The sequence below is a fragment of the Amblyomma mixtum genome, chromosome 6, assembly GCF_055824585.1.
Source record: "Amblyomma mixtum isolate Tamu chromosome 6, ASM5582458v1, whole genome shotgun sequence".
NCBI lineage: Eukaryota > Metazoa > Arthropoda > Arachnida > Ixodida > Ixodidae > Amblyomma > Amblyomma mixtum.
Genome location: NC_143017.1, coordinates 84,171,847 through 84,185,688, shown reverse-complemented (window position 1 = coordinate 84,185,688; position 13,842 = coordinate 84,171,847). Strand labels below are relative to the sequence as shown.

Below are 13,842 nucleotides of genomic sequence, written 5' to 3'. Positions count from 1 at the left end.
TAATAAAGGAAAGGCGTTCATATGTTCGACGCCGAAACAAGATTTGTGATTAGGGCCGTCCTAACAGCCTTCAGACTTGAAGAATGCAGCCTATTTGTCTAAATTAATAAGAGCCAACGCATGACACGTGCACTGGTTCCGCCCGACCGGCGCAGCGAGCAGCATTTCTACCGAGCTGCGCTCTAATTTCACGATCACTCACTGCCTGGCTTAGAATAGCCTGCTTTCACAGCGTTATGTTCTAGCTTTTCGTATATTTCACCCGGCACGTCCTGATCCTGAAGTGCTTTTCTTGAAATGGGCATAGGTTTTTTATTGATGTTTTGTCCCTATCATAGCAAATGCTTGAGTTGGAAACATGCATTTGCATTCGTTTTAACAGCGTTCAGTCTCTCGGTGGAAGCAACCAGATGTGGTTGGCAATAGGCAATCGCAACCCTTGGAACTACGTGACCTAGAATTTTTCTACTACAGCGGAAGAGTTGTTTTCCTTTCTGCCTGCTTTTTCCATTACAAGTAAATCCAAGTGAGCGACAAGAAATTTCTCGACGTTGGGTTATGGAACAGTTTACATGTAGACGACATAGGTTAGAGAGGGCTGGAAAAAGAAATAGAAATAAAAGTTCATCGCACGCGCATTGGTGCAATGAAGGGAGAACAAATTGTTTCGTGCCCCAGTCGCGCATTGTTCGCATTTCAATGTCATCCAAAAATTTGAATTTAAAGTAAACCTAACCGAATTGCAGGAAGTGAAGTCGAGCCCCACAAACTCAGCGGCAGTGCAGCGTCTAAGAATTTTATTGGAAACCATATAAGTATGAGATTTTCGACCACAAGCAGATAAAGAAGTTGTATTCGTATGTCTGAATCGGGATAAACATTATCATTTCTGTCAGCCAGGGTGTGCCTGTTGTAGTAAAAGTCCTCTCCATATGACATCGGATTAACCTCGCCGTGTGCTATCAAGGCAACCATGTCCTTCAAAATTCTTTATCTCATGGGCTCAACAAACTGATTCCCGACTACTCCTAGGTTTAGTTTGTCTTCAAAGCCACCCCGCGGCCTGAAGAACTATCAGTTACGTGTTATCTGCACTGTATGCACTGTTGACCTCCAATTTCAGTTCTCGACTTCACCTAGTCTATCATTAAATCACATTGCATTACTAGTACAGTATAAGTCCCGGGAAAAAGCAATCAGTTTAAGCAGTTTTTGGCTGCATTTCAAAACATTTATACGACACTTCCATGCAATAGAAGAAATTCTCAGCCCATGAAATACCAACCAGAGTGAAATACTAACATAAGTCGAGTGATTTTGCTGTCACTTACGTCAGAAACAAATCAAAAAGCACTGCCATTGCCCCAACAACAATAGAAAATCCGGCGAAACAAAGTGATGTTTCCGCTGTATTGATAAAGGTTCACCTATAGCAGCTTCGCTTATGCACTCATGAATTGTTCGGTGGGCTATACCTGTCAATATATACGTCACTTTTCAGTTATTTTTATCTTGTTTGACCTCCGTCCTTTTAACGCATTCCTTGAATACGAGCAAAAATGCCCTCCACACAAACAGCCCAATACAGAGGCCATTTTTCCCGACTGCGCACCATGGCTTTCCTTCAAGACGGTGATTACACACTGCTTCTGCAATTTTCTAGCTTGTTACCTTGTGTGGAAGGCTGTATTCATAATCCAAACAGAATGTTTATACAAAGTTTTTTTATTGACCGATTAATTATTGTGCTCACAACCATAATGGCTGAAACGTGTTAATCATTATTTTGCGGTCGCATGAGCAACGCACCAGATGATGCGGTAAAGTGGCAGTTTGCATCTTATAAATTTGCAAAAGGTTGCGAAAACATGGGAAAGCACATGGGATGTGGGAAAGCTATAGTGCCAGTGTATTCGACCTACTCTAGTATCCGCGGCCTTGTAAAAACTTGCATGCATTTCCGCGTAATATTGTTGAAATTTTATGGCGGTGAAAACTCGTGGACGATATTAGTCTACGCTCTGTCACCATAAACGTGCAAAGGGAAAGAAAGTAAAAACATCATAATTATGTTCCCGCCGTATAAGTTGCTAACTATGCGTCTGCGAATAAACTCCTTTTCCTAACCTGCTCATATGAATTTTACTCCGTCCTTTCCGATTTTTCTCCCGTTGCTGAAAAAAAAGACCCTTTCGTCCTTCTTTTATGTCATGTACCGCAATGAATTCATAAAATGTGGTTGAGTAAGCTTCCTTAATTGATACTCAAGAACACGTCCTCTGTCACATATGGACGCCGATTGAATCTTAATACTAAAAAGGATGACATCTGAGTAAAACCCTTATTGTAGTTATTTAGTCTCCAATTAAAATTACATAGTAGCAATTACACTTACTTACACTCCTGATCTTCTTTGATAGGTGAATTAGACGCTGGCTTCATAACTTGCTCTTCACTGAGAGCCGTATTTGGCAAGAAGTAGTGTAAGAAGTGTGAAACCATTCAATAATATCGAATACGGACGGAGAGCATGTCATAAGGCTAACGAGGAAAACGCATTCTCCGGGAACTTGTTGGAGCTTTTGTGCAGAAGGATAATAAAACCGATCTTAGGAATTCTTAAACAATTCGTCGCAAGACTGATGGCAGTATTAATTACTCATAATATGTATGAGCAGCGCGGATGCCTGAAAATATATTTGCCGCCGTTCTCGTTGTTCTATTACATGTCCTCCCGTGCACACGAAGATACCGCACTGCAAGCGTATAACCCTCAGGTACATCCCAAGATGGAGATACAAAGAAAAGAAATTCACAAACACTGCATAATACCAAAACATAAGAAATAAAGATGCGTCAGGCAAGATATACCATTTGTTACTGTCCAAGATTTGAGCCAATGTTGTTGAACGATCTTCGCAAATTAAACCCCATTCTTCTTTCTCATTTAGCATAAGTCAATTAACATTATTCTTTTCCAGAAGGCTATTTTCATATGAGCGTACTGTTCTCAGATTTGCATTGTTACACTAAAGTTGGGCACTTGGGCACTGAAGGAGGAAGCAGTGCGCGCTGCGGGCCCTAAGCACGGAATCTCCGCGCTTCCTTCGTTGCAATTAGGTGGACATCGAAGACGCCCGTCCGGTCCGCTTTTAAGAACTCTCCGCTTATAAGGAAGAAAAACTACGAAGTAAAAGCATGTCTCGCCTCTCGTGCAAGCCCTGGAGGGAAGTCGACGTCGTATACAGTGACTGTCGTCGCAGGTGGAAAAGGGGGGCGGCAAAGAAAGGGAATGGAGGAAGGAGGGGACAAGGTATGGATATTCACTTGGTTAGAATAGTGGCCACCACAATGATTGGAACTCATTAGGATGTTGAGGGGAGCCCACGCACGCCCACTCACCGGCGGGGACGATTGTGAAATTGCAGGGCCTCTGCTGCTTGCCGACCTCGTTAGCGCCCCAGCAGAGCAAAACGCCGAAGTCGTCTTCGTTGAGTGGCGAGTAGACTGCCATGCTTCGGGTCAACGCGTGGCTGTAGCTGGCCAAGTCAATCCGCTTGCCGCTCGACGAGCTATTGAATCGCCAGTAGAAGGTGACGTCAGCTGGGTCTGCCTCCAGCTCACAGCGTACCGACACGGACTCGTGGCGAGAAGCGCCGTAGATGTGCTTCTGGCCCGGTTTGCACACGGGGGCATCTGCGAGGGAGGCAAGCAAGAATTTACGTGGAGACGCACGTTATGCAGTGTTGGTATCATGGCAGTTACTGCGCCCATGCGGACAAACACTATGGTATTGCGCAAACCGGGCAGTCGGACGAAAACAGTTCTGGGCTGAATGAAGAGCAGAACTCGAAGGTGCATACTTGTCATAACATGCCAAATCTATCAAGAGCCTACAAGCATTTTCGGAAGCTTGCATAAAGTTGTGATGTCTCACCTGTGAACCCATACCTGGAAGCTTTGAGGGGATAATAAATACTAAATGAACTTAAAGGGAGTTGCATCATTTTGTGAGACTTTCATGATATTCAAGGATCCAAATCCATATAAGTGAATCATCAACAAAGTGTTGCGCGGTCGTCGTTTATGCTGCTTCCTAAACGCATCCGTGCTGAAGGCTTCGCACCCGAAATGCATGCGTTTTGTGGCCACTGCACCGTGTAACTCCTTTGTTTGCAAAGCGAAGCCTAGCAATTCGGTCGCACTTGAAGAAAGAGAAAGAAATTTACAGCAGATTACGGCAGTCGCTAATGCGAAATTTGAGCGCAGGTCTTCAAACGCCTCCTGCTATTGCTGGCAGGTGACGTATTAGGTGACGTGCTTGCAGCCATCTGGGCTCTTCCCTTGGTAGCCATCTTCCAGCTGTCCATTCCTCTGCTCTCGCCGTGGCAGGCTGAGTTTCGCACTGCAACTACCAGCCAATACGCCACCTGTCGCGCGCCTACGCACGTCGCCTGTCAGGAGGCGTGTTACGCCGACTACGCTATGACTTCGGCGCGGAATCTACGAACAGGTGCATAAGAGCTGCGCTCTAGAACAAACAAAAAGTAGCTGCATATCCACTACAGTCAGTACACTCTCGTTTGTTGCCGCACTGATGCAGTCCCCGGCCAACCATACAAACACATATTTCAAAATTCTAGAAAAAGAATAAAAAAATAATAGTACTCTCCATTACCATCTATTGACACAACGCGCTTAAATACGTGTTGTGTATTTAACAAATCAATCTCCATCTATGTTTTGAACTCATTAGTTTTGCAGACGCAGACTTATAGGTCTTCGTACTCTTGGCAACGGAGAGACCCCACAGACGGGTTTCCTAATAAGGCATGAAGCGAGCAATGTGATGACGCGTTCATTTAGTTTTCCTTATTATCTGAGCTAATATTGGGCATTGAAGTCAAGCATCTATGTATACAGTCTTAGGAAGAACTCTTCGAGAGAAGTATTTGAAGACGTTCGCATTTTGGTAGGTTGCACCCCAAGAAGCACAGGTAATCGGTCCATGTTGAAAATAGCTGGTATCACTCTAGTCTTTTATAGAAGTAAGCTTAGCTAATACAATTTCAATATTGAGCCGATTATCCGCGCTACTTGAGACCATCACCTGCACAGTTGCAGCTGGACTTGTGACACAGAGTAGGTTCTAAAAGTGGCGCGGAATAAAAATACTGAAGTGGTCGAGCATAAAACACAGAACTAGACGAAAACACGTCTTGCTAGTTCGATAATATACCTCCCCAGTGTTGTGAATGTTCTCGTTCGTTGTAGCCACCTCGCTTTGCTAATCAATGCAGTTTCGCAGTCTGGTAGCGTTATTCAAAGTAGAATGACCATTTATTTACGGACTATCACTCAGCAGGATGTGTTGCTGGGCAAGTTGGTTTGACATCCTGAATATGCAGCGCTGGCAGACGAGGGACAAAGGAGAGACGACACAGCGCCCTGTGTGTGTCGTCTCTCCTTTGTCCCTCGTCTGCCAGCGCTGAATGTTCAGGGCAATAAGTACCGCGCTACAAAATGTTTTGTTGTTTGCTTTTTGCACTATAACCTCATTGCTCTGGGCGCATCACTGTACGAATCACATCAAATGCAGTTGTGGAATCCGATGTATTGGAAGGTATTGGTTTTAATATATTAACCATAAATATAGCGCTCAAAGACTCACATATAGACTATGCATACCTCTTTTTTTTCCAACAAACTCGCCAGTGAACGTATTGTATTCTTTAGACAAAGTCCTCTTCATGTGAAATTGGACGCCAGCGTCTAAGCCGCTTGTGCACGTATTACAAGTATGTTAGCGGGCAAAAAGCCTCCCAGAAAAGCAAATGCAGAAACGAAATTAGTGCTTTCAAGTCTGTCTAATTAAAATTCTTTTTCCTTATAGTACTCTCTGCGCCTTGTTTTGCTGCAGGGGAGTCTTTTTGGTGTGATTTATTGCAGACAGCTTCGGAGAATCATCTGACCCCTGGGCTCTTTAAAGTTAAGAATGTTTGTCGATTCTTTTCGCGCAGGCGATGTCGGAGTTTATAGGCGGTAATACGCGCTCTTTAGTATCCGAGACATGCGAAAGGCCTCGCTGAGCCCAATCTTGCGAATGTCGCACCATGGCTTTGGTTCGCGCAGTAATTTCCAAGTGAGGTTGCTGCAGATGACAGCGAAGACCAAAAATGCCGAAATCTGGTTCATCATGCCCCAACATAAGACATAGATAGTCACTCACATTTGATTCTCAGCATGAACGCGTTGCTGGTGCCGTGGCCCTCTTTGTTCATGGCGGTGCATTCGTACCGGCCGCTGCGCAGACGGTGCACCTTCTGCAGCACCAGCGACTGGCTGCTCACGATGACGCCGGCACTGGTGTTTGTGGTGACCTCGTTTCCCTCGAAGAACCACGTCACCTCGCTGGCCGGTGGGTTGGCATCCACCTCGCAATCGAGGTACACGTCGCGGCCCTCTCGAATGTCGTCCTCCCGCAGGTTCTGGCCCAGTCGCAGCGACACCAGCGGTTGGTCTGCACCACAAAGGCATGCGAGACGAGGTGTTTAGGAGCAGTAGGGGAAGCACGTTTCCTAAGATTTCAGGTTCTTGTCAATCAGCGCAAAGATCAACAGTCAATTAATGAATTCATCGAAAGCTTGACCATTTCCTTGGTCTCTCATTCATTCATTCATTCATTCATTCATTCATTCATTCATTCATTCATTCATTCATTCATTCATTCATTCATTCATTCATTCATTCATTCATTCATTAATTCATTCATTCATTCATTCGTTTAATCAATCAATCAATCAATCAATCAATCAATCAATCAATCAACCAACCAACCAACCAACTAATCAATCAATCAATCAATCAAACAATCAACTGTTGTTTAATTAATGGTCAACAGTTAATCTACGTTTATTAAGCTTATGCAAAATAACATAGTCATATGCCAGCAGGTATTGGCCCAGTCGCAACGATATACGGGGTTTTTCGGGGCTCCACAAAAACATGTGAGATGAGATGTTTAGGAACAATAGCGAAAACACGTTCCTTGAGATTTTATTTTCTTCTCAGTTAGCGAAAAGATGAACGAGTTCATTATTGAATTCGTCCGAAGCTTGACCATTTGCTCTGTCTTTCTCTCTCTCAATCAGTTTAATAACTATTAATCAATCAATTAATCTGTGTTTAATAACAATTAACAATTAGTTTACAATTATTAGGCTGATGCAGAATAATAAAGCCGTATGCAAGCTAACTGCTTCATGCGCCAGATGTAATCCGGTGAGAAGAATACTTTAAAATTAAAAAAATAAATTAGGAACACGCCTATATGCCACTTGCAAAAACATTAGACCGCCCTGATAATTACATACAGGATTTTTTTCTGGTCCTGATGTATCCACGTCATGACACCATACCGTGGTCAGAATGTCAGATATACATCTTTCTGGTCATTTCTGAATGAATTAGTTATTCTTTAAACCATTTAGTTAATTAAGGGCATTCAACTTGCTAATGCGTGCAAAACAAGTGAAAAGACACATATGCGCTCCGGGCTGACACCGGCATTAACGGTCAGCGCAGATGCGTCCATCGTAAAAACAACATTCAGCGCTCATTCCACATGCCTGGCTTAATATGTTTGTATGTGGCTAATCCCGAAGGGCTCTATATGCAAATTCCAGCCATTCAAGGCGCATGTTATACCAGCAGAAACCGAATCCAGCTCAAACAAGTTGCTTGCTCATTTTTGTACGCCGTGACTAAAGAGGATGACTTACAAAGTACTAAATCGCAGTAATACTGAATCGCAGTAATGCCAGTGACTCGAAGCTACCGTCGAACAAAACACAGGGAAAACAAACAGAAGTGCAATGCAACTGAAGCCCTGAATCTTTGCTTCAGTGTATGTGTAGCCAACTGAAGCATGGCATGGTTCATTTCTAGGTGCGGATGTAGTGTAGGGGACAGTATATTAGGCACCTTGCTTACATAATATCTGTAGGTAATGTCCATATTTTGCAGCGGTATGAATAGTAGCGAATATATACGGTGCAACAGAAGACCAGCATGAGAAACAGTTTATAGAACCTTCGGTCTGAGGAAAAGAGAAGCCCGGGAGGAATGTATGGTCCTTATTTACCGAGCTAATGTAGTGCACGACATCCCAATAAAAGATATCCCTTGTTACTTCCTTGGGCGCCTCATGAAGAAACATGAGCATGGACGTAAGGACTCAGCCTTCGGCTGCATTCTTTACAATTCGAGTGAAAAAAAAGATGGAGTTTCTCACAGCATTGGATGCCACGCTTTTGGCGAGGAAAATTTAAGAGCGCACGCTAAACAAGGAATACATAAAAGCAGGGAGGGGCGGCGCACACAGAGTATCAAATTGTTCGAACCAGAAAAATAGATTATAATGTGTTATCAGCTCTCAGAAGAATATGTAAACACTCACTCTTAGATCTCAAAGTCCTACACTCCTAGTGAAACACCGTGCTCTCTCGGCTAATGGTTTAATTTATGCAACCAGGGGATAATGTTAATACGCACCTTAATATATGGAAATTTCAGTTTCTGCAATTCCAGTCCTTAAAAATGCAGATAGCTTTGTGCTGAGTACTGAGATACCTTTGTACTGCCTTAATTGTTCGAGCTACTGCATGTTTGTTTCCAACAGAGCTGAGTGTCTGCGTCAGCAGCGAGCACAAGGAAAACCTCATTTACTCCCTGATTACGATTCGGACTTTAGTAAATCAGAGAACCGGCATTGGGAACAGGAATCTCTTGCGCTTCAGGATCACCGAAAATCCCCAGTGGAGGCCGCGGGCTCTTTTCTTTTACCAGGATTACGAGCGCAAGAGAAAGGTGTTCATGACCACACCGGAGTGGTCACGCTGGCTTTAAAGGCTACATAACAAAGTAGACCAGTAGTAGCGTAATCACTGCGCCTGCCCTCGTCCTCTTTTGTAAGCCTGTTAGCGGAGGCAGGTGTATAAACGCGGTGACAACAAATTCGGCGTAAAACGTAAACATGCCGTGAATGAACCACAACATTCTCAAGACGACATGCAACGGAAATGTAATGAGGAGCTCTCGTTTAAATGCACTGGCTCATAAGGAGGAAGCCAAAGAGAAGGCTCTTTCAGGACCAGTGTCTTATCCAGCGGAAGAGGAAACTTTTAAGGAAGTAAGGTTCTGTATGACTTCCAGTTAGACTTCGAGATAGCGCTTTGGAGGAGGGCATCTATTTATCCAGATATCTGTTGACTACTGGATTCCTGGGGACTATTGGACTATTAACTATTGGATTCCATAGGCTGTAATGCTTGGAGTTCAGGAATTCTTTGGAAACATAGATATTCTATTTTATGCGGGCTGGATTTGTTTGCGGTGGTCAGCTTTTCCAGCATGCTCGCTGAAATAAACAAAAAATATAGTTCGTATTTTTTCGCTAACAACGCCAATGTCGGCGCCATGTTTTCTGGTTAACGAGCCTTTAACGCTACCATGCTAGAAATAAACATTAAAATTAAAGTACGTGGTACCGTAAGCTACACTGATATAAACCAATGCGCGGTCCAAAGCCATCCATTTAAACCTAGCGGGAACTCACAGAGGACGTCCAGCTTCCAACCTTCTTCGATGGCGCTGCCCTCAATGAACTGGTTCTCGGCCCTGCACGAGAGCACGGCGCCGTTGTCCTCCCGCCGAGGGGTGAAGAGCAGCACGCTGGAGCTAGTCACCTCCTCGCCACCCTGGTGTTCCTTGACCGAGAGCAGCTGCTCACCGCCCTTCCACCAGGTGAGCAGTGCCGGGGGACGCGAGCCGCTCGACGAGCACTCCAACTCCACTGGCTCACCTGCCGACAGCGGGTGTTGAGGAGGCTGGATGGCCACGTCCAAAGGAATCACTGCGTGGAAAAAAAAGTTTAAAAGGGCTTTCGTTTTGGTCACATGAGTTTCAGCATCACCTCATAAAGGGGTTATGTTGTTTGAGTGTTCATTTAGGCAATGAACATGCAAAAGTGTCCTGGGCCCATATTCTGGGAGCGGCCACTGAAGGCACATTTCTCGATTCATCATTATCATCACCACCATCAGCCTGACTACGCCCACTGCAGGGCATAGGCCTCACCTATGACTCTCCAATTAACCCCGTCCTTTGCCAGCTGCAGCCTTCGTATTTCCAGAAACTTCGTAATCTCATCCGGCCACATAACTGTTTATCGCCCCCTGCTACGCTTCAACTCTCTTGAAATTCACTCTGTTACCCTTCAGGACCAGCGGTTATCTCGCCTTTGCTATACGTGGCCTGCCCAAGCCCGTTTCTTTCTCTTGGTTTCGACTAGGATATCAGTACTACGCGTTTGTTCTCTCATCCACTGTCCCAGCTTCCGGTCTCTTAACGTTGTGCACATCATTTTTCTTTCCATAGCTAGATGCGCTGTCCTTAACATAAGCTGAACTCTTTTCGTAAGCCTCCACGTTTCTACCCTATAGGTGAGTACTGGTACAATGTGGCTGTTGTATACCTTTCTCTTGAGCGGTATTGGTAAACTGCCATTCATGATCTGAGGGGACCTGCCATATGCGCTCCACCCCATTCTTAATCTTCTAGTTTTGTCCCTCACATGATCCAGATCAGCGGCCACTACATGCTTTAAGTAGACGTATTCTCTAACAACTTCCAGCACCTCGCTACCGATTGAGAACTGCTGTTCTCTTGCAAGACTGTTGAACATTACTGTTGTTCTCTGCGTGTAAATTTTAAGATCTACCATTCCGCTCTGCCTGTCTAACTCATCGATCCTGCTTTGCAGCTCATCTCCTGAATAACTTAGCAAGGTAATATCATCAGCCAATCGCAAATTACTTAGGCCTTCTATTTTAACTCCTATCTCCTGCTGTTAACAATTCAGGCCTCGGAACACCTCCTGTAAACAGTCGGTGAATAGCATGGGCGAGATCCGGTCTCCCTGGCTCAATCGCTTCCTTATTGAAATTTTATGGCTAACGTTATGAACGACTATGTTCTCTATGCAGTCGTTCTAGTTATCTTCCAGTATTTTCACATAAGACTCTTTTACACCCTGATTCCGCAATTCCTGCACGACTACCGGGGTTTACACTGAGTCAAATACTTTCTCGTAATCCCTGAACTCTTTATATTCGGGTTGGTTATAGTCTGAGCATTTCTCTATTACCTCTTTGATGTGTGTGATTATGGTCTATTCTCGAGGATCCTTTACGAAATCTTGCCTGATCATTTGGTTGACTAAAGCGTAAGGTTGCCCTGATTCTATCTGTGATTACCTTAATAAATACCTTGCAGGCAACGAACAGTAGGCAGATAGGTCTGCAATTTTTCAAGTACTTCTCGTCTCCTTTCATCTGGGTTGAGGTTATGTTAACATTCTTTAAGGTTCTGGTACGCTCGAGCTTATAAGGCATAGTTTATTAATGATGGATAGTTTCTCTAGCACAATCTCCCCTCGGTCTTTTAAGAGATCTGCTGTTACCTTATCCTACGGAGCTGGTTTTCCCCTTTGCATTGCTACAAGGGCTTTCTTTCCTTCTTTTTTCTTTATTGGCGGGATGTGCCATTCCTGTGTGGTATTGCTTTTCTCATTGACGTTCTGATTACATTGGCTACTGTATAGACTTGTGTAGAACTCTCCGGATACTTTAACTATCTTATCCATATTGCTAATGAATTTGTACTCTGAAACTCTGAAACCTCTCTCTGAAACCATAACTGTTTTTTTATAGAAGACAGAATCTACAAACACGTAAAATGTGAACGATGAATACCAGGTGATAAAGTTCAGTGAACTTTTTCATTACTTTTGGCACAATGCTTGAGTTAGAGCCGATTTATAACAGTGGATGCACTAATCACTAACTACACCACCGCTGTGGTGTAGTTCTTGGGATCCGCCTCGTGTTTGGTAGGGTCTTCAATGTTCTGAGCTTGAATGTCAGATGTGAGTTTTTTTTTTCCTGGTGGGTGCTCGAAGGAGCACTTCTATCCGTGGGTGGGCGCCTGTGCGCTCGAGGACACTGTCGTCTACGGCGCCACGCTTCAGGTGAAGTATACGGCTGAGATGACGTTACAGAAGAGAGGGGTCAGCTGTCCTCGCAAAACCATAACCTGAAAATTTTGTGCTCCAGCCATTCATTCTCTGGTTAACCTCAAATGGGTGGCATGACAGGGAATAAGCCACGTGAACAAATAGTTTGCAGTAAGCAGGATGACCGAAACCAACATTCTGGACTGATTATATAATGTGGCTCGTCGGCACCATACTGGGCATACGTTCTGTTTATTGTCATAAGTGTAGGTATTTTATATCCTTATATCTATCAAAAACTTTTACAAAGGGACGCCGTCTCTATTAATTATTCTTATTAATTAATTATTAATTATAATTATTTATTTTTAATCCCACTTATGCCTTTTGTTCACTGATGTTCGACTGAAGGTCTCTTTCATATGAGTTTATTCACGGCCGTCCAAAAGCACACGTCTAAAGCTCAGCGCACCTCTCCATTGACGAAGATTGCAATATAGGTGCGCTAGCCAACAAGCTCATGTTGGTTACTGCGCTCAAGAGGCAGACTGTACCGTGCCCACGGGAAGACATGCCACGCAATTCACACCCGCCACTCATTCGACTTCTAGTAAGCTTTGCTTGCAAGCTCCGTTGGTATTTATTTGGCATCAGGTTCCCACGAGCAGGCGAATACCTTGTAACTGGTGCACGTGGCGATTAACAAATGAACGGAAGAATGATAATAAGGTCGGAAAACAGTCAAAAAGCGTTGATGGCAGTATGCCTTGCATGCATCACTTGAAAGCAGTGAAGTCGCAATAAAATGTGGTGTAGAATGTGGTGTACTGTGCCACCTGAAAAAAGAAAAAATATTAAGTTCTTATATTCTTTCAGGCCCGACTACATCAAACTAAGGGCCACCCAAGAGTGTTATAACCATATAAATGTTCGCTGATAAATATCGCAGTACGGCATAAACATAAACAACTTTTGCGAAATAACTAAAATCTCTTTGTCCAGAAGCAATGTGCCCTGGCGCTTCCTGACTGATAGCTGAGCCGTAAGAGACAGCCTAGGGAGCGGCCGAAGCAGGTTTGAGTACAATACACAGTCGCTTTACTACCACAGCTGCCCTCGCATATCAGCTCACACGGCTGGTGGCGGTGGTGGTGGAAGGACGCTCTCCTTGTCTCTAATTTTTTTCTTCTCGTCTCCGCAGAACGTGAAACTGCTGCCGTGACACTGGAACTTTCCGCCCTGCTTGACGTCACCGACACCGCGAAATTGTTGTCACGCTACTGGCGGAAGAATTGAAACTGCTCACTCGGCCGGTGGCGGTGGCCGTGAAAAGACGCTCTCCTTATCTGTATTTTTGTTTTCTCGCCGCTGCGGGTTGGTAAAATGCCTCATTTCCGTACCTAACGCAGCATTCACCGTTGCCCTCGTGTTTACGTGCTCTGATTTTGTTGTGGGCCGTTGTTTTATTTGTTAGTTCTGAGTGCTGGCGAATAGTTGTGGACGAATATTTGCGCTTGTTAGACTGCTGGTTGTGGCTGCCACGTCCGGCCTAAACTAAGCTGCCACCAGATGAAGGACACGTTTTTCAAGTGCAGCAAACTTGTATCACTGCTGTTGCCTTCATCTTTCGCGCTAGTACCTTTTGCACTTCGCCTGAGATGTGAGTGAGTAATAGCTGCCGTGTCAGTAACGAGACACCTCCAGACAATGGTATGTTTGCTACATGCTGAGAATGCACCTATCGGTACCGCCTTAGGTCCTCTTCGGCA

At 44.4% G+C, this 13,842-nt stretch overlaps 1 protein-coding gene across 1 annotated transcript in view; it reads right to left on the bottom strand.

Annotated features, from left to right (window-relative positions):
- Nucleotides 1–13,842, bottom strand: part of LOC149339578 (protein turtle-like) — a 118,006-nt gene that overhangs the window by 11,057 nt on the left and 93,107 nt on the right. The window contains exons 5-7 of the mRNA XM_089550951.1: nucleotides 9,617–9,913; nucleotides 6,230–6,520; nucleotides 3,403–3,696 (exon numbers count right to left, since the gene is read on the bottom strand). Coding sequence (XP_089407077.1) covers nucleotides 3,403–3,696; nucleotides 6,230–6,520; nucleotides 9,617–9,913 — 882 coding nt within the window. The remainder of the gene's footprint in view (nucleotides 1–3,402; nucleotides 3,697–6,229; nucleotides 6,521–9,616; nucleotides 9,914–13,842) is intronic.